The 22,181-nt window shown below is 37.2% G+C and overlaps 1 protein-coding gene across 6 annotated transcripts in view; it reads left to right on the top strand.

The window, feature by feature from the left end:
* Nucleotides 1-22,181, top strand: part of LOC113420591 (PH and SEC7 domain-containing protein 3) — a 175,397-nt gene that overhangs the window by 126,098 nt on the left and 27,118 nt on the right. For all 6 annotated transcript variants that reach the window (XM_087957494.1, XM_087957495.1, XM_087957497.1 and 3 more), the window contains one exon: nt 21,093-21,136. In XM_087957494.1, the coding sequence (XP_087813620.1) occupies nt 21,093-21,136 (44 nt within the window). The remainder of the gene's footprint in view (nt 1-21,092; nt 21,137-22,181) is intronic.

Here is a 22,181-nt window from a genome sequence, read left to right as displayed (position 1 = left end):
TTTGCAGCAACAGCAGAAGAAAAGTGGCATATGGCATCCTAAAGATGTAAGGTTTGATGATGTCTGGATAAGTTATCCAGCTGAATTTAATGAAACTCCGTATGGGTATATTTAGATGATCCTTTTTTTCTCTTCCTGCATCAAACATTATCAAGTCTATGATTAAAAAATATAGAAAATAAAACACAGAAGAATTAAAGTCTAGATAAAATCTAAAATAATGAAGCAATTAAATCATTGAGCCAATATAAAATATCAGCTGGTAGAATATGTAAGTTGAATTCGGGAGGGAATGACAATTGACCTTCAATATACTCTGGTGAAAGTCATTTAAAGAGTCGGTGACATAGTTTCTTTTTTTATCCCTGTCCACCTGGGCCATCTATTACTCTTTGTACTTTGAGAGTGGATAAGAAATAAAAGACTAAAGCGGAGGGAGAAATGAAATAAGAAGAAATGGCTTCTAAATAATTACTCCTTCTCAACCTCCATACGTGTCTCATGTTAGTAGCATATATTAAGAACAGAATAGGATATACCAGTGCGAGCTCTTAACCTCTGGAATTTGGGATTATAGTTATATATCCTGAAGAAAAAAAAAAGGAAATATATTAATACAGGATCAATTTATTATTGCTGCTATTCAAACTTTCATTGATCAGTCTATTTCAACAAATGAATTTTTGTTGTAAATCTAAAAAAAAAGGTAATATGGAAACAAAGCTTTGGAATCTCACTTTTTCATGTAAATCAGGGGTATTCAATCTTGGCAACTTTAAGAATTGTAGATTTCAACTCCCAGAATTCTACAGTCAGCATGGCTGATTGGTAAATTCTGGGAGTTGAAGTCCACAAGTCTAGTGATTAATATATCAGGCTAAAAACCAGGAGTCTGTGAATTCTAGTGTTGCCTTGGCCAGGAAAGCTCGCTGGATGATTTTGGGCTGGTTACTCTCCCTCAATCCAACTCCTCTTGCAGGGTTGTGTTATGGGGGAAATAGGTGTGTTGGATATGTGTGCTGCCTTGAGTTATTTCTAAAAATAATAAAGGTGGGATACAAATAAATAAATAAAAATAAAAATAATAACACACTATGCATTCATTTCCTACCTGATCCAATGCAGGATGGTAGATGGATGATTGTCGATTTCCCATTTTAGGCTGAAAGTGACTGACCCCAAATTATCCATCCGACTTAAATTCCTAAGGGAAGAAGACAATTTGGATCTTCCTGCTTTTTCCAGCACCTTAACCATTACACCAAAATGGCTTGTTTTCTCATTCATCCACACAAATACATATTTAATATTTTCTTTAGGGTTTGTTTTTTTTAGTGTGTCCATAGTTCCATAATTCCCAATCCTGTACAGACATTGCAGAAAATTCTGGAGTGGAAGCCCAGGTATCTGGAAGATACTGTGGTTGAAAGGGTGGTTATCAGAAAAGGTTTTTTTCCAACCTGATGCTCTCTGGAATGTTGGTTCTTGAACTGGGGATAATCACAGATCCAGCCCGCGGGGTGCTTAGATCTGGCCTGGGGGCCCACCCTGGAAACAGTGAAGGACCATCCCATGGTGCCTCTGCCACCGAAAAGGGAGTTTGGGAGGGCTGTGCACGGCCCTCCCAGGCTCCATTTTGGACCATGGTGGCCTCCTGCAACCTTCTGCCAGCAAAAACGGAGCCCGGGAGAGCCGTCATGGATGAAAACAGAACCTCAATGAGTGACATCGAGCTGGACATACCCACCCTGGCCATGGCCCCCTGCCGCCCCCCCAGGTCAAACACAATCCGGATGCAGCCCTTCATTAAATTCAGTTTGACACCCCTGACCTAAGGGGTAATTTGGGCAATATCCTGGGAGTAACATAATGAAGCAATTAGCAATTTTTTGTTTGTGAATTGAGGATCCAGTTTGGGACTGCCTCTGTTGTATAAAACAATCTTTTTTTTTTTAATGCAGTAATAACATTAATTGAACTCCGAAAACAGTAGTTGGATCTTGATTTAAATGCTCTAAAGAATATTGGTACTACCATTTTTGGAATTTTCCGACACAATGCTGTTGCCTGGGGTAAGCTGGAAAGTTTGACAGCTGCAGCCCCACAGCCTAGGGCAGACTGAAGAATCTATTGCCTCCTGCCTCCATTTTCTATATTTATTTTGACAGCCAATGTTCCATACATCTGAGAAACTGAGCTAGATAACTATGGAGTTCCCTTGGTCATCGCCAAAGTTTTAGGCAGATTGCCTATTTCTTAGAAGATTTTTTTTTCTGCAAGCCTTTTGATTCTTTCTAGCATGTTCTCTCTATGGAACCTAGATCATTATTTAAAGGAGTACAAGAAAACAGATTCAGATGTATTTTTCATATGCTATTTAACTTTATACAGGGCTGTTATATTTTGCTTCTGATATTTCCAGATATGTTGGATGGAATGTCAGTGGGCATCCAATTCATGTTTTCCCTAGCGAATAAAAATGATTGAAGTGTATATGTTTAAAGATTGAAGGGTTAAATCTGTATTTGAGTATGTATAAAATGGTTCTCCCCCCCACCCTTGCTGGAAATATCTTTTTAATGGCAACAGCAGAACATGATTTTAAAAGGGTGCTGCCTTTTTTTTTTTTTTAAGGAATCTACCTAAGGAAATATAGCATCATCAAAATATTCTGTCTTTCCTTTTGGTTTATATAGTTTTGTCTTCTAGCCAAGCTCATGATGGCTAGACAATTGGAAGTCCTACTTTCCTAGACTTTATATTTGACCTCTGCAATTCAGTATTGTTCTGAATGTATTTAAACCTAGGATTCTTCTTGGGGTTTCATTAACATGATAGGTTGTATAAATGTTATCTTTGTCAAGAGGTGGGAGAGGTATGTGACTTAAATCAAGAATGCCTAAAGAATTTTGTTAGGGTGGAGCTGGAAACAAATGACAGCTATCTCAATTCTCCTTCATTGCGTTTGGCACATGTGCACATGCAAAGTGTGTGCGCGCATGCAAAAATCACGCCTACCCAGCCACGCCCACCGAACCGGTGGTAAACCACTTTGAAACCCGCCACTGCTTTGGTCCATACAATGTGAAGGACATACTGTGCTCACAAAGAACAAGCTGGCATTCCAGTCTCAGCATTGAAAAGTCAGTCGTGAATAGAGACAAGATAAAAGACTTTGCTGGCATTTCTCTAAGTACTACAATTCAGGGCTTTGACTTAGGCAGATCTGATTCGTAAAAAGTGTGTGATTAGTAAATAGAAAAATAAAAGCATTGTAGATGTAAGATATGCCCTATTCTGAGCCACCGTTGCCTCATAGAACTCAGTTCAACTGGTGATGTTGAATGTCACCCTATTTCCCTTCCTTCACTGAAGCCTTAGGTGGAGATTATCTCTATCAGATCTTTATAAATAATCCCCGTAGTCATATGCAGAGATCTTTCCCTCAGCAGATTCTGTTCCTAGCCATGATGAGAGCAATTTTAGCAGTACAGGTCTCTGAGGAACAGTAGTGATGAATTAAGTGTTTTATTCTATGAATCATCACATATGTAGGCTCTTGGTTGGTAAAATGCTCAAACTTCTAAAAGAAAAAAACCTAATGCCTCCTTAAAACATAAATGTCTAAAGCTGCCTTACTCTTTTTTATCAATTTAAATATTAACTACAAATAGGTAATTTCATACATCACTGGTCACTCACTGTATCCTCCCATTGGATTAATTAATTCATTCCCTTTGGTCACGACTGTCTGTACTGTGATTCGATAAAAGTCTTGTAGAAAAGATATTTTCAGAATTCACTTTTCTTTTAAAAACATTGACTACCTCCTTCTCCTCCTCCTCCTCCTCTGGCCTATTTAGTTGCTAAGAAATATTTGAAAATACTTAGATGACGTCCTGTGAAATCTCAGAAACCAGAGAGCTGATTAAGATATAACATGATGGGCCACAAGTAAACTTTTGTATTTTTTGCTAAACAGCAAAAGCTGTTGAAAGTAAAAGAAATAGTAATTATTATTTGTAACATGATAAAATTTGCAAAACCTTAGAGATTTTTAAAAGTAGCAGCCCTATAGAAAGATACATGCTAGTTTACAATATGATTTTTTTAAAAAAATGTGCAATTTAAGAAGCATATCCAGAGAAACTGAATTAAGCATTTCTTGGCATAAATCTAACTTTTCTTCAAAACCACAGAAAGATTATGTAAAGTGATGAAGAGGCTATAAGAAAAGGTAATCCAACAGCAAAAAAAGATTATTAAATCCTTAATAATTAAACAGTTGCATGAAGAAACTGTAAGCTAGAGTGAGATCCACTAAACCATAAAAAATATATCTATTTATTCCTGTATCTGCTATTGGAACTGGTGCTACTTCAGACGGCTGGATTTTGGTTGCGTATAACTATAGGCATTATAAAGGCATTATAATTATTTTCATTTATCATATTCTATAGTTATGCTTCAAGTGTGTTTCAGTACAAATATACAGTTTTGATCATAATAGCGTAGCTACGGCAATTTTTAGGGTAGGCTTTGGTTAGTTCTTGGTTTCCATCCCCCCTCTGATGGCACCTAAAGCACACAGCTTGATTATGATATAATCACTTCAATGTGAGTGAGGCATTTTCTAAAATTCAACAAAATGCTTACTCCTTTGCACCGACCAACATTCAAACATAGTTCAGTGAGGATTGTGATGACATATAAATTAAAAGTTTGCTTGGATTAGGAATTTCATAACTGTCAAGAAATGTACATAGCCTACTAACCCACAAATGGAATGGTGAAGGCGGAATCAATAAAGTTAAGGATTTGTGTATGAATAGTGTGGTAAGGCTTTTTGGATCATGAATCCTAGTAAGCAGGAAGATGTGTTGGGACATGATATATATTTATATTGCTACATTGTAGGCATATAGATTTATGTCTGATACCATTATTGTAATCAGTTTGTGATTATATTATACAGAGAGAGAGAGAGAGAGAGAGAGAAGAAAGGAGAAAGGAGAAAGAGTACACATAGTTGTGAGAGCTAGCTACATCCTTGTCAACACATGTTTGTGGACTTCTTCAGTTATTATACTATGGCCAATGTAGATTATAATTGTTGGGCTTCCAGAAGGCTTTCCTCCCAACAACATCATAAAAACTCTTGACTACCAAAAGTTAGCTCTTGCTCTTCTCCAGTAGCTTGCAAACTACTACCCAGCCTGGAGGTCCCACTATTGGTATCCATTTCTGAGTCATGTTGAATTATTGCCATAAGGTGTTCTGGTGAGATTTTTTTTTTTTACAGGGTAGTTCAGTATTGCTTTCCCTAACCCTCCCCATTTATCTGGGCTTGGGACCGGCATATGGTTGATGACAATCATATCAATGGCCTCAGGACTGGAAAAGGACTGTTTTTATTGCACCAGTAAAAAAAGGTGACCCTAGAGACTGCTCCAACTATCACACAATTGCATTGATTTCTCATGCAAGCAAGATACTGGTAAAAAAAAAACATTAAAAAGAGCTACAGAATGCCATTGATCAAGAGCTATCTGATGTACAAGTTGGCTTTAGAAAGGGGAGTGGCACTCAAGAGCACATTGTCAATATTAGATGGATTAAATGAGAAAGGCATATGATATCAAATGGATGTTTATATGTGCTTTATCAATTACAGAAAAGTTTTTGACTGTGTAGAATAAAATAAGCTCTGGGTAGCTTTGCATGATCTTAGCGTCCCAACTCATGTGATCAATTCTGTACAGAACATTGTCCACTGAATCAGGAGACAACAGTCAGAATACTTTACGGTGACATCTTTTTTGTTCAATCTGTATGCTGAAGTGATCCTGTGAAAATTAGATCTGGAAGTGCCTGAAGTTGGGGGAAGATCAATAAATATTTTGAGGTATGCATGCTGATGATATAACACAATTGGCTGAAACTAAGGGAGAGTTGGAAAAAATGATCTGAAAAATCAAGGACAAAAGTGAAAAAGTAGGATTGAGTCTTAATATCAGAAGAACAAATATAATAACAAGAGCTGCAGATGGACATTATATGTTTTAAATCAACAAGGAGGAGATTGAATTAGTTCCAGAATTCACTTACCTTGGATCCAAAATTGTTCATAATGGCAGTTCTACTCCTGAAATCAAACACAGCATATAACCCCAGGCCATGGTTGACATGAATAAGATTTGGAAAACAGAGATATTGATATAAATATAAAAAGCAGGATAGTTAGAGCAATAGTCTTCCCTATAATGATGTATGAGTGTGACAATTGACACTAAGAATGGCTGATCGAAGAAGAACTGGCGCCTTTGAACTATGCTGCTGATGTAAATTATTGCATATACTATGGACAGCCAGAATAGCTAACAGAAAGGTGTTAAATCATATAAAACCAGACACATCACTAAAAGCTAAAATCATAAGACTATGTCTGATTTACTTTGGCCATGTCATGCATGGAAATTCATTGGAGAAGGCAATGATGCTAGGAACGGTTAGTGGAACAAGAAGGGACAAGCAAAGAAAATGCTGGCTTCATAATATCAAATCTGAAAGTTGAAAGAAGCTGTGCTTGACAAGATAGCATGGAGGGACACGACTGGATGGTTAAAACAACAATATAGATTATAACAAACTGCAAATGCAGCTGAGTATAATACACAAATAGATCAGATAGGATGATGTTTGGATGTCTATATGACTTGTTATTAAATATACCAAATTATACATTAGGGATTTCTACTACCTGCCAGGTAGATAACAACACCCTATATAGCTGACATTGGGTGATAATGAAAAATCTATCCCATATTTTTTCCAAGGTGGCTTGGACCTGGTTAGTATTTGAATGAGAGTTTATTAGGAAACACTAGGCTCCAAAATCAGTGAAAATACAGTTTGCCTCAGAAGGCAACAGCCAACCATTTGTGGCTGATTAAACTACAGAGACTGTGTATAAATTCATTCAGGATTGAGTTTGACCTAAAGGATTGTTGACATCATCTCAATGTAGCACTCTCATTCCAACCCATTGTGACAGGTAACAGTTTAATCACCATTGTCAATACAGCTTTAGCTGTCCCTTCTGTATTAAGAAGAATTCTGAGGTAAAGTTGTTTTGACCTCAGTAGAACTATGATTAGAGCAATGCGGAGATTTCACCTAAGTATTTCTCTCATATCCCTCCAGGGTGTCGGGATGTAAAAGCCAAACATAAAAAATGAATGATCAACAGCTTCCTCTTCCTTCAAACAGCCACAACAGAAAGAGCTCCCTGGGCCTTAAGAATCCATCTACATATTTGTCAGCAAAAGCCGTTCTCTAGGGCTTAAACTAGCAACGCCAGCCATTTACGATTCCAATTAAACATAATTCATTTTTTGTCCAATTTTAGGCAATGCCTAAAAAATGTTTTTAAGAGCTCAAAAGAGCTTAGAAATCCATAAATGAACAATGCTTAATACTTGTCCAATCTCATTCAATCTCAGCACCATCCTTATTAAAAAGCATTTGGTTCTGTTGGTTCAGCTGGACAAGCACGCAATGTTACTTCAAAAATTAGGTAGACACGTGTTAAAGATTCTCTTACAAGGTTTGGCCTGCAGCCACAATATGAATTAATGCTTTGCATATATGAAAAACATAGGGAACGGCTGTCCTGAGTGTGGGCTGTAACTTATCTTAACCATAGAGATAAAATACAGATGAAGTTTGCCTCTCAGAAAGGGTATATTTGAATAGTAGCAGGACCACTCATACAAAGGAAATTGCTTTATCTTTATAAAAGTTAATAACCTGACAGCCTCAATGGGTAGAACAAATGTGGAAATCAATTCCACAGGAAGATGAAAACTGTTTTCATTGAGATTGGCTATAATAGAAAGTTAAAGCTCATTGTGCTATTCTTCTTCCTTCTTCTACTTGAGTGAATTAGGGAGTTATCTGTCCAAGCCACTTCCTGATGTTATGTGAGTGTTCTGGACTTTAATGTTTCAGCCCCTTTTGCATATTTGCATCTGCTTTCCTGTCTACAATATTGCAGTCCATGCCTTCCTGGTCTTGGTTGATAGCCCACAAGAAGTAGTTAGTTTCAAATAAAGGATTCCCCTTTGACTGCTGTATACTGGCCATTGTTGGTCAAAGTTCTAACTTATGCCATTGTTTGACACAGATGTTTGTAGCTGTGGACAGTGTTGTATTTTGAGCCAACACATTAATTTGAGCCACTTGCTAATTTGCACACTGTATTTACTTCCAAGTCATTCTGTTGCCATGATTCGGATCCCAGGCTGGCTAAAATGTGGATAGAATTTTAAGGGTGGAAATGGGCAGTTACTCAATAGAAACATATTTGGATAATTTATGATATCACGCGCTTTAGTATATGGAGCTGGGTGTTGAGGGAATATTTGTTTATTTCTCAGGCTGCTGCAAATTTCAATATAGTATCTTTTCCCATTTACATTGAGTCACATATGCTACTCACTTTATCAGAATCTTTCTTGCTGCCCAGCATATTATCTTTTAATTATCTCCAGGTAAGAATGCAAATAGTGCTCTGAGTTTGTAACTAGTATAGCTACAAATGTCCCTAAAAACATTTGTAAATAGTCTTGTAATTGTCTTTTAGTTTTTAGTTTAGTTTACTTTATCATCATTGCACCTCATACAACGAAATTAAATGCCATCTTCAGTGTACAGTATAACTATAAAAATGAAACACAAACACACATCCTTCACATTCTATACAATTGAATTGATTTTTAAACATCACAGGTAGTCCTCGACTTATTACCACAATTGGCTTCAGAATTTCAGTTGCAATGGGATGGTGGTTATTAATTTAGTTTTCGTGTGACCAGACCTGGTTTTACAACAACTTTCATTGTGGCCATTAAATGAATCGTGCAGTTGTTAGGTGAACCACGTGATTATTAAACAAATTCGGCTTCCCCAATGACTTTGCTTATCAGAAACTGGCTGAGAAGGTTGCAAATTGTGATCATGTGATAGCAGCACACCATAACCATGGTAAATGTGAGCTGGTTGCCAAGTGCCCAAATTGCAATCATGTGACCATGTGCAAAGGTCATAACTTCAAGTATGGGTCTTAAACTGCATTTTTTTCAGCACTGTTGTGAGACCAAACTTCTGTTAAATGAATGGTTGTAAGTTGAGAACTACCTGTAACGTTGCTTTTTTGTTGTTGTTGCTGTTGTAAACAATCAAAAAGCTTTGCTAGTTGCCAGTATCACAAGTGTAATAATGCTTAAGATTAATAATTGACAGATAGTGCTGCCTGAAGGGGGAGGGAGGTCAAAACAGGCAAGATGGCAGACATACATGATTTAATCTATGTCCATTTGGACAAAAGGGCCAGATTTACTGTATGACACTGCATCTACTATGCAGTGTGATATCCACAATCTTGCCTTTTTTGGTATATACACACATCAGAGATGACCCGTGGTGGTACAGTGGTTCGAATATAGGCTAACTCTACCCACTGCCTGGAGTTTGATCCTGACTGGCTCAAAGCTGACTCAGTCTTCCATCCTTCTGAGGTCTGTAAAATGAGTACCCAGTTACTGCTATTGCTATAGATGCGAGTACTTATGGGATTGTTGTTCTTTGGGGAGGCTACAGTAAAAACATTATATAATTCTTCCTGGGTTATACAAATTAATAATAAATAAAATAACAGTGAATAGAATAACAGTGAAAGATGTTAGGCATGCTTGCACCGAGGCACCTGATTTTTGAACTATAAAAAGTAAATCTTTTGTGATATAGCAATGTATTATTTTTAAACAAGAAAAAAAGCCAGATATCAAAAGTATGGGAAATTGTTGGATCCATACCTTTTATATTCATTAGATGTCCCCATTTTCATTTAGCACAGTTAAAGATAAGTTAACTAGCTTTAGAATGTTCATTTTAGTAGCATTTTTCTATTAAAATCTGTGTGAGAACTCAGTTAAAATCAGTACCTAGGAGTGAACAATAAATTAAAACTACAAATTAAATGTTAATTGATCATTGATATTAATAATAATTCAGGGAAAGCCAGATGTGCTTAGGGTCCATCTATTTGAATTAAGTCTCTGGAGAATGTAACATGAGCTCGTAATTTCTTTGCACATCATGCTCTCAGCTTGATAGTTTATAATTCTTCCTTCCAATTTGAAGTCAAGTATTATGACCCCAAAGTTTTCTTTAGCTCAGATTTCATTCCCAGTCATAGAATTCTTTTCTTACTACCCCAAATACAGGTGAAAATATTTATAGATATTGCAGATAGTCCTTGGCTTACAGCCACAATTGGGACCAGAACTTTTGTCACCAAGTGAGGCACTTGTTAAGTTAATCGCATCCAATTTTACAATCTTTTTTTGAATGGTCCTTGGAACTCTCTGAGATTGATTGTGTTTTGTTGCAGACATTTCATTATCCATACTAGGTAACATCATCAGTGCAATATTGATGATGTTACCTATTTTGGGTAATGAAATGTCTCCAAGAAAAGACATTTTGTTTCCACCCTGAGCTAGAAATATTCTCTTTGAAAGGGTGCAACCTTTTTTGTCCCAGTCATTAAATGAATGGGTGCAGTCAATAAGCGAACCATACAGTCATTAACCAAATCCACCTTTCCCCATTGACTTTGCTTGGTGGAAGCTTGCAGAGAACATCACAAATGCCAGTGGTGTGACCTTGAGACATTGCAACCATTGTAAATACATGCTGGTTGCCAAGTGCCCAAATCCTGATCCAGTGGGGACGTTGCAACAGTATAATCATAAGAAATCCACTGATTGAAAATTTACATATTTAAAACCCTACAAAGGATACACATACAAAAAGGTAGAATCCCTCAACTTCAACTTGACATCTGGCCATCTTCACGGCAAGTATAGAGAAGTGGGTTTCTGTTGCTTTTTCCATTTAAAAAAAAGAACTTCAGAATCTTGACTAGAGCTCTGGAATGCCCTAGTAATTTTCTTTCCAAGCAGGGATGGGTTTGTTTATTGAATTGTTTATTCATCTGTCCAATTTATGTAGTAGCCTATCTCCTGACGGGTAACTCGATGTACTTCTGATTGCTTTGTTAATGAGAAATCTTTTAATATTCTATTAGAAAACCAGATTGTGGGTTAGTGTTTATCCTAGCTCAAACTATCAGGGTCTTTATTGATGGATTAAATTAAACAACTAAACTGCACAGAGTTGTAGGGAATTGGGCAGAATATAAAAATAAAATAAATTCTCTTAGTAGTACTAATAGAAGGATAGTGATAATTTAGTGCAGGTTTAAGTAAGACATGAAACAAACCTTTGTTTTGCCTGCAGCTTAATGCTTTTTGCACTCCCCAGTGTTTTATGGTTTGCACATCCATTATCTCACTAATCCTTAAAACACCTCTGTATGATGGTCATTAATATTATTATCCCACTACTAACACAGAGTTTATGGGGACATAGTTTTCAGTAGCTTTTAATCGGAGAAGTGAGAGATCTGCTGTACTGAATTACAGTCTAGCGTACTCATAGTATAAGTAACACATGACAATACTTGATGATTGTATGGGGCCATTTTCTAGCCTGTTTGATGAATAATTCTGTCCAAATTGGCCCAAATCATTCTAAGGTGTCATTGAGTTCTGTTGCATAAGATGAGAATGCTTTGATCTTTAAGATGTAGGACAATTATTACCAAGGTATTTAGAATTATTTTGAAGCAGAACAATGCCAAGTGTTCTGTATTAAATTAAATAGGTTGCTTACTGGGTTTATTTATTTATTTGGCAAAGAAGGACAGCTAGGGCAACATTAAATGCTAAAGTACAGGTAATCCTCAACTTACAACCACAGTGGAGCCCAACATTTCTGTTAAGTGAGACAGGTGTTAAGTGAAATTGGCCCCATTATACAACCATTCTTGCCACAATTGTTAACTGAGTGACTGCAGTTGTTATGTTACTAACAGGTTGTTAAGTGAATCTAGCTTCTCCATTGAATTTCCTTGTCAGAAGGTCGCAAGTGATGATCACATGACTCCAGGACACTGCAACTGTCATAAATGTGAGTCAGTTGCTAAGAGTCTGAATTTTGATCACAAGACCTTGCAGGTGGGGCAGCGGTGGGAAAATGGTCGTAAGTCACTTTTTTCAGTGCTGTTGTAACTTCGAACAGTCACTAAATTAATTGTTATAAGTCAAGGGGTACCTGTACTACAGAGAAGGAGGTCTGATCAGGAGGTAGACTTCTGAAGAGCAGTGTTTTTCCTTGCAATTTGTGTTTGTAGTTTTGGCAGTCAGGGACTTCCGAGGCGGTACAGTGCGTTCTGATGGCAGCTGTTGAGAAGGATATAGCTTGCTCGCAGAATTAAACTCTGAATGGATTTGATCTGCATGCCTATTCCCTTGTTAGATGACTTGCAGAAGAATATGATTGTGAAAGACAGGTGAACCTTTGGATAGTTTTATTTAGCTGAATTGTTTTGGAGTCATGGAAATGGCAGATGGTGCCAGAAAGTTTCTGTATCGTTAGCAAGAGCATGTTATTGCTGTCAGAACAAGTTCTTAAAAACACACACACACACACAAAAAAAAAAACCAACTTGAAAATTGGTTAGAGCTTTAAGTCAGTCTTCTGTCATATCAAATCAGTTAAATGCAGCTTTTTATTCTTTATTTCGTGAAATGCATACTGTTCAGAACAAAAAGCTTCAGGCCCTTGAGATTGTTTGCTTTTACATCATATTGTATTTATATTTAAAGGGAAAGGCTGGTCTTAGATTTTGCTGAGTATATATAGTAATAGAGACACATAGGTTTTTTTTTTTATTCTAAGCTTATATTTAGAATCTTGTTTTAGGTAAATACAGTAGCGGTACTTATCAAATGTAACATGTTGAAGGGCACATATGACATCAGTTGGAAAAAGATACCAGTTGAGATGCCTAGATGATTATCTGTTGCTGTAAACAAAGGATGTAGAGAGAAGGTATTGCTGTTGTTGGAGGCAGTGCTATTAGCAGTGCTATAAGTAAACAACCTTAATGGTTTGTGAGGGTACTTACCTCTCCAAAGACCGAACACAACACAACCTGGCAAAATTGTATGCAATGCTATATTACTAATACTTCCCCAACAAGAGGCTCTTTTTCTGGGTCAACTCCACCCTTCTAGGACTTTGCAAGGTGATGTTGCCACTTAAATATGTCTTTAGTACTTCTTTTACTACAAGTTTTACTACTTCAAACAAAAAATCCTGAGTCTTAAAAGTACAGGTATACCTCAACTTACGACCACAATTGAGGGCAAAACTTATGCTGCTAAGTGAGAAATTTGTTAAGTGAGTTTTGCCCCATTTTATGTCTTTTCTTGCCACATTTCTTAAGTGAATCACTGCAGTTGTTTTAATTAATATCATGGTTGTTAAGTGAATCTGCTTTCCTGTTGTAATGACGAGGCAGTCAAGGTGTTTGATCATGATCAACTGATTCATGATGAACTTTATTGGAATCTAGTCTTGAATTTATACACATTTTTAGTTATCCTCCAACATTGGTTAACTTTGGTTTCTGCTTGACTTTCGTTATTGTTCAGCATAGTAACTAACACAATTAATGATCTCTAGTCAAAGTCCAACATATGTTTACTTCCTCTCTCTAATCCTCCTTTAGATGAGTAACTTTGTTTGCCTGAGTTGTATTTGCTTGGAAACATTCATTACCTGAGGTTTGCCATCAGATAGGACATTCCTGCAATTACAACTCTACACTTTCCCCATTGACTTTGCTTGTCAGAAGGTCACAAAAGGTGACCACATGACCCCAGGACACTGCAACTGTTATAATTATGAGTCAGTTATCAAGCATCCGAATGTAAATCGTGTGACCATGGGAATATGATACATTGGTTGTGTGTGTGAAAAATGGTCAGAAGTCACTTTTTTCAGCGATGTTGTAACTTTGAACGGTCACTAAATAAACCGTTGTAAGTCGAGGACTACAAAAGAACCTTTGCCTTTTTCCAAAAGTTTCTTCTACTGGTTGGGATGAAGTGCTTTTTCTCTGTGGTTGTTCCTCATCTAGTTGCTACTGGTCTCCCAGCAAAGCTTCCAACTCTAGCCGGGACTCCCACCAGGATATGCTACTCACCATAGCTTGTGGTTCAGGCAGTTGAATGAAAATCATCTTGCCTCAGATGTTGCCTCAGCTTCCTTGTGTGTAGGCCATTTGCTTTCATCTTCTGTACTACACGTCCCGTCCCCCCTTCCTACTCTTCCTTAGCATTTGCATTTGTAAGCTCAATAAAATGGGTTGGGTGAGGCTGGCTCTGGACGAAAATATGTCCTTGAAAACACCAATGCGTGGCTCAGTTAGCACAGACAACTTCAACATGGCTTGGATGCCTATGAATAACTAGATGAATGCATGTCTGAATGCATGAGGGAAGTGAGGAAGAGTATTTCTGCCTGGTTGCAGCTGCTTTTTCCAAAGTACAGACTTTACTCCCTCTCAGGATTTCTGTCATGACCAAATTTCTCCTCAAACGAAAGTAGAAGAATCTGTTTCCCAGCCCACATTCAAAGAGTTCAGCTGTTAGAAACTGAAGCTGTGAGCTGGATATGGAATTAGATATTGGAAAGTTGTAATCTGAGGAGCAGTTGTCAAAACAATGGTGGCCTGAGGTGTTCCCCAGAGTAACTGGACTTTAGTTCCTCAAATTATCAGGCAACATGTCCTTCAGCTATGCTAGCTGGGAATCCTAGACCGAAGTAAAGGCTGGCTTTTGTGCACAATTGGGAACGCAGATCTTCAGGCTTCCTCATGTATTTTTAAATATGGTGTCTTTGTATGTGATGAAAGGTCCCTATTAGTGATAACATCTAAACAGTACATTACAGAAACAGACTCGAGGGATATCAAAATATGTGTTGGATAATAGCAAGAGACAGACTGAATGAGATAACAACTGATTTTTAAAAAGTGAGCAAAATGATGCAGTTACAATCCATGGGAAAGCAGAGCAAGATATAGCACCCCTCAAAGAATTTTGAAAGTCCGGTTTGAAATAAAACCACCGTTTTTTTACAAGGTAAATTTTCAAAATATATCAGCAAGAACTATCTCAGTTGATTAGGATACATGTTTATATGAGGATAAGTTTTAGCACTATATTGAAAAAGAGATACATTACTGAAGATGTCAGACTAAAAGTTGGAGAATATGTAGTAATGGTAAAATTAAGAGCATATGTTCACAACAGATGTATAACCAAATGGATTCCATACATACTATATATTATGCAACAAGGCAAATATGAATACCTAGAGTACTGTATAGTTTTAAGGGAAAAAAGAGCTGACAAATACTTCACAGACACAAAAACATTTTAAATGTCTGTAAATGATATATATCAGAATATGGCAAAGGAGAAGTTAGTAATATTTATAATGTAGTTTGTTTTTCTTTGTATTTTCAAACAACAAATAATGGAGATTATGACACTTTGGTCAAAGATTTAAATTCTTACTTTGCTAAAATAATTCAATGTACTTAAATAAAATTTAATGTTTTATGGTTAATTTCTCATCAGCAATATACTGAGCACTAACTGTGCAATCTTGGTACTTCTTTTGTCCATATAAATATTTCTGTACTATTCTTTTCTCCTTTTGTTTACTTGCTTATTTGCTTTCTTTTCTTTTAAAAATGATGAAGAAATGTTTTGTTTTGTTTTTTAGAAAAAGAACCTAATGTTTTGGTGCAGTGATTCTGGAACGAAGTGCACAGAATACATAATGTGGCTCGCTAATAATGATTTAAGAGAACTAAGGGCTTCATTTACAAAGGCTGTAGCCCTATAGTAAGAAATTATATGCCGAAATATTTTAACAAAGACAATGACCTTGTTTGTGCATAAAATTAAGTGTAGCATGGTTTATAAAACCCAGCCATTATGATTTAGCATTATGTGAATCCCTGCTCCCAATGAATGGCAGCAGGGGATGGACCTAGGACATGGAGATATACTTGATCTTGTAGTTGGCAGAATTTAAATCAATTCATTCTGATTCTCCAATATGTTGGAAGTTCTGCCATTTACCATGGGTACGCAAAGTCAGCAAATTGTAATTAGTCATACTTAGCATGGAATAGTATCTCCAGACACTTTTATAAAAAAGAATATATAAAAATATTTTAATCCCAAAGTGCATATATTGTGATTATACACCTTCTAATCTCAATTTAATCCTCATTTTTTAATTAAAAAAACATGCTTTTGAGAGACATCTGTGACTACCTATGGACAGTGGTGGGATTCAAATTTTTTTTTACTACGGTTCTGTGGATGTGGCTTGGTGGGCTTGGCTTGGCTTGGCGGGCATGGCAGGGGAAGGATACTGCAAAATCCCATTCCCTCCCTCAAAATCCCATTCCCACCCACTAACCTGCTTTCCAGCTCTGTTCTCCTGTGCAGGGCAACCAAAGAAGACCCAGCCGATCAGGTGGGACTCGGGAGGCAGAGAATAGATGGGGGCAGTCAGAGGTGGTATTTGCCAGTTCTCCGAACTACTCAAAATTTCCTCTACTGGTCAGAACCTGCTGAATACCACTTCTGCCTATAAAGCATTCAACAGTTCCAACAGGGCCTGTTGGACATTTAACAGGATGTTAAAATCATAGTTCATATAACAGAGACAAAATTTCCAATTATCAAATAGTTTTTTATCTTCTTCTCAAGAAAAACTGGTGGAGTGACCAAGTGAGAGCATGAATATGCATTGATTTTATCATATCAGCTACGTGGAGAAAACTGTTCCTCTTTTCGGGGTTCTCACTATTTAAATCCGAGTTACTGTCCCTAGTTGGGGAAATATTTTGCATGTAATGGGATGCCTTATATGAAAAATGAACTGTCATCTCCAAATGCACTATTGATCTTTTCAAAGATTTAACATGTAGTGCTCAGTAGGAAGCAATACATAGTGGATGGAGGTTCATGTTATCTTCATTAATAACAGAATGTTAATGTCTAGACATAAAGCTTCCTAAACACAGTATTTAGTACTTGGACATTATATCCATTGGTTTGCTGAATCTTGCCAGGATTTGGATGTTATTTGGAGCTGGATAAAATATGGCATAAAAAGATTCTGCAACCTTGAAGTCAACAAGTGTTGAAAGAAAGATAAAACTGGAATAAATATCAAAATTTTGATAGCAACATGTTATTATCTTACAATACTAATAGATGTAAAACTACCTAGTCATGCTCATGCATACCCACAGGCTCACGTATTCTTCTTGAATGAAGTTGAAGGTAGTGTACATCTAACAGTCTAGTCACACTCAGATTTAGAATTATACCCAATATGAAATATTTACCCCACTCACATTCAAAGCAGATGGTTTCAGAAATTCCTGCTGCATTTTGTTATGCTTCAGTTTCCTAGAGCAAAGAAAGAGCTGGCTAGAGAGGATTACTAACTGCTTTTTCTAACTTAATGGTCACATCTTTGAGTACTGACTTGTTGGTCAATTAATTTTTTTTGGAAATGAGGAAGCCTGTGATGGTGAAATGCATGCCATTTGTGAATTTTTAACATGGCATTGATTATTTCATGAGGTTTTCTGATCGGCCAAGCAGGAAGACCACACAAACTCAGAATAATCTGGCTGTCACCTTTAAAGTTCTTCATGGTTTGGGACCGAGTTATTTATGGGACCAGCATTCCCCAGTGGTGTCTACCCTACCTATTAGATTCCTGGATACTGTTGGCCAAGAAGTGTTGACTGGTGGGGCCCAGAAAGAACCTCTTTTCTGTCATGATGCCCACCGTGTGGAAGATCATCCCCTCTTAGATTAGATTGGCCTCTCCTGCTAAACTTCCAAAGGGCTTGAAAACTTAGTTTTATACTTGTGTCTTGGGTCCTTGATGTATAATGGAGTCCATCTGCTGGCTAAGTTGATAGTTGTTTAAATGACACTTGGCTGTTATGTGTTTTATTTTTTACATTATGTATTTTATCTATTTTATTGTAAGCTACCTAGAGTCAAATATGTGGGATGGATGGCTGTATAAATTGAATGAATGGATGGATGGATGAGTGAGTGGATGGATGGATGGATGATTCTAAACTTTCTTGAAGCTGGGTGTGCTAGAAAGAGAAACAGCTGCGTAAGCAATCTAGGCACATTTTCTTCCTTTGAAATTGATTTATTTCTTTTTTAGTTCTTTTATTTATACATTTTTCTTTAACATATATAAGTGCTTAATAAGCAGTGTATTGTCTGAGTCAATTTACAAATATATAGTGATAACAGTAATAACATTCTTTACTTATATATAATAATTCTTTGCCAATATACAATAATTGTATATAATGATATTCTTCCAATTTCTACTTTCTACCTTTATTGTCTAACCAATGGTAAAGCAGAATTGATTTCTTATAGTTGATATTTCTGGTGGATGAATGTGACATAATAAAGGATTTGACCTATAGTTACAAACCTAATCATTGTTCTGCATATATGAAATATATCCATTGTGATGATACTGTTATGGGAAGAACTCTCAACTAAGCAGCCTGCAGCCTGGTAATCTCCAGGTGTGTTACAGTTGCAGACAGTAATCCATGCTCTAGCAACATTTAGGATTTTCTCTTCAGGTTTATGTGTGGTGTTTCCCCCTGGAGATCGTTGGCTCTTTTGGAAGACTTTAGTTATGGGGTGCAGGAGTGGGATTCAACCGGTGTTACTACTGGTTCAGTGACGACATTTTGTGCACGCGTGTAGCAAGACCTTAAGCTGTGCAGCCCGGACAGCTGAAAAGCGCTGTGCGCGGGTGCACAGCGTTTGAAAAGCCTCTTTTTTTCCCTGCTTTTTCAACCTCAGCTGTGCCGCGCAAAGCAGCTGAGCTTGAAAAAGCAGGAAATAAAGGACAGGTAAGAGCCCAGGCGGGCGGGTGGGCCAAAGAGCAGCAAACACAGAACCAGTTTGGTGTCTGCTGCTCTTCAGATCTACCGGTTCTTTAGAACCAGGCAGAACTGGTAGCATCTCACCCCTAATGGGGTGGAAGGATGACACTACGCCCAGGAATATAGAGACTACAGACTGGTGCTTTTGAAGTATTTGTTTATCGTTGATTATTTTTGGTTTTGTTGTATTTCTAAAATTTACAGGAGCTGTAAGACATTCAGTTTTCAGTCACACAGCTTAGATACTTGAGTCTCTCTCTCCCGCTCCCCCTCTCACCTCTCTCCCCCTCCCTCTCTCACCTCTCTCCCCTCTCTCTCACACACACACACACCTATACCTCTTTTGAAAAGGCTGTCATGAAGTTACACTTAGCTCAGCATACAGCTGCTAGGACCAGATGGGAAGCTGGTGCTGCATGTTAGGGACTATATTAAGGTATTTCAGTTGTTAAGTAACTGGTTGGGCTTCATATTTCAAAGCACAGATGTTGGTGTCATGTTTCTGGAATTCCTTTTCTGGAGAGGCTCATCTAACGAGTTACTGTTATATTTTTGAAACCAGGTGTTTTTATTTTTCCAAGATAACATGACTTTGCATTGGTTTTATGAAGGATTCTATAATCAACAACTTTAAGTAAATGCAGAAAATATATAAAGGTTGCATTCTATTTGTATATCGGAAAATTTTGAAAAGCAAACTGGTACTAATATCCAATCTTTTAAAGGCTACCTGACCTGCTGTTTAATGATATGGTTGTACAATATTACCAATCCCAGCTTGTCTGGGCTTTCTACCATGTTATATTTAATAGTAATAGATAAAATGGTAGGTGAAATGACTTTCGTGATATGTCTGATATGTGTCATTTTAACAGCTCTTATCAATGTGATTTGTAGCAGGAAGGTAGACATTCAGAATATGCTATATGCATTTAGTCATTTTATTTGAAGATTTAATTATAGAATATCAATATCAAGTGCAGTGCCGAAAGATGCAAGCATAGAGCTTTAAATCCCTTACTTGTCAAACAAATATATATCGACAGTTGATGTAGCATCTTCAATTCCTTTTATCTCCCTTCATTGTGCATTCTTGATCTCTACTGTTCACCTCTCATTCTAAAGTTCACCTCTCATTCTACCAGAAGCTCAGGGGTGGGCTTCAAAAATTTTAGCAAAGGGTTGTCTACCTGGTTGCTGGTTGGGAATGGCCATAGTGGGCGTGGCCTAGTCGGCCTCCTGCACCACGGGGGGGGGGTATTTTTGCCCTCCCCACACTCTGGAGGCTGTTCTTGAGCCTCCGGAAGAGCGAAAACGGCCTCCCCGGGCTCCGGAGGCTCTCTGGAAGCTGGAAACGGGCCTATTTCTGGCCTTCCATCCCTGCAGAAGCTATGATTTCAAGTTTAAATATAAAACAATGTCTAAGGGACATAATATTAAAAATGATCTTAGAAACTAGAGTTTCTATAGGGATTCACAGGGGGAGTTCTGCTAAGTTTGGGATCAGCTTTGTGGGTTGTCATTGGCTTAGCTTTCCTAAAACTATATATGAGCAAAATTTACCTCATCTTAAGCCTCAATATCATTGTTCAGGACATGTTTTGGTCTCTGTCAATTTGAAACTAATTCTATGAGTGGATGGGTGGTTGGTTTTTTTGTTTGTTTGTTTCCATCATTGAGAACTGAGATCTCTAAACCAGGCCCTGTACTTGTTCCCAAAGGATGATGTATCTGTAATAAAATACTAAATATGAGCCCACTCATCCTCTCCAACTAGAGTAAAGACACTTGAAGAGAACTTCTGTGTAACAAGCTCTTAACTTTTGGAACCTCTCCAAAATCAGCAAAGGGTTATTAAAAGCCTTTCCTCATCTCCAGGCTGAAAGAAAAGAAAAAAAAAGGGTTCAGCGACGTTAAAACACGACAAAGACTTTTATGCACCCCAGGCTAAGGAATAACGTTTTAATCCTTAGGGCAACATGTATGTGGTAATTTGTAATATTTAGATTTTTTTTTCAGGTTATCTTCTATATATGGTCATTCAAATCCACTTAATTTTTTTTTTATTTCTTTCCTTTTACAGGCTCTTTACAATTCAATCAAAAATGAAAAGCTTGAGTGGGCAGTGTAAGTATCTTATGTGGAACTAATAAGCTTCAAATGATTCCTTTTATGGTATTCACTTGATGTACCTGCAGTATCTGGAATAGATTTGCAGAGATCTACTCCAGCAGTTCAGGAGAGGGAACCTCTTACATTTATTTATAGGTAGTCCTCGACTTACGACCACAATTGAGCCCCAGATTTCCCTTGCTAACCAAGACAGTTAAATGAGTTTTGCCCCATTTTATGACTTTTTTTTTGCCACAGTTGTTAAGGGAACCACTACAGTTGTTAAGTTAGTAACACAGTTAAGTGAAGTGAATGTGCTTGTCAGAAGGTTACAAAATGTGATCACATGACCCTGGGATACTTCCACCGTCATAAATAAGAGTCAGTTGCCAAGCGACTGAATTTTGATCACATAACCATGGGGAGGCTGCAATGGTCACAAGAGTGAAAAACAGTCGTGTGACGCTTGTTTCAGTGCTGTTGTAGTCACTAAATGAATGGTTGTAAGTCAAGGACTATCTGTATTTATTTTTATTCTGACTTTATTGTCTTTATATATCAGACATCTTTCATTTTTCATTGGGAGGTCTTCATTCATTCATGATAACTAAACTGGTATGGCCCCTGAAAAAGGCAGATTTAATCTATTAAATATATAGTTTTGGGCAAGCCATTTTTTATTAAGATCATAATTCCATTTGCAATGTGAGGATAATAACTTGAAGACTATATCTGGTTAGATTCCATAAAATAATGTTTATCAAGTTTCTAATCTTCTTTGTATGGAATTTTCTGAGCTTTGTTTTCTGCTAATAGATGTTTCATTACCAAACTGAGTTACCGCAGAGCAAGATGACCGAATAGTGATGGATAATAAAACAATTGCAAGAATGTTTTTCTTTTGGAACCTTTTTACTTATTAAAAATTGTGCCACTTGTTATTCATATTCTCAATATGGCATACCTCCATGCATGTAGAGCATTTGAAAGTTAAGTTACCTGAGGATGGACTGCAGCACAAGTCCAAAAGCTCAGAAGACTAAATCTCTGACCCTCCTTG

The sequence above is a fragment of the Notechis scutatus genome, chromosome 2 (genome assembly GCF_049901735.1).
Source record: "Notechis scutatus isolate UNSWTSFEM ecotype Mainland chromosome 2, rNotScu1.2, whole genome shotgun sequence".
In the NCBI taxonomy this organism is placed as follows: Eukaryota; Metazoa; Chordata; class Lepidosauria; order Squamata; family Elapidae; genus Notechis; species Notechis scutatus.
Note: the sequence above shows the minus strand (reverse complement) of the source record. Positions and strands in the feature narration are given on the sequence as shown.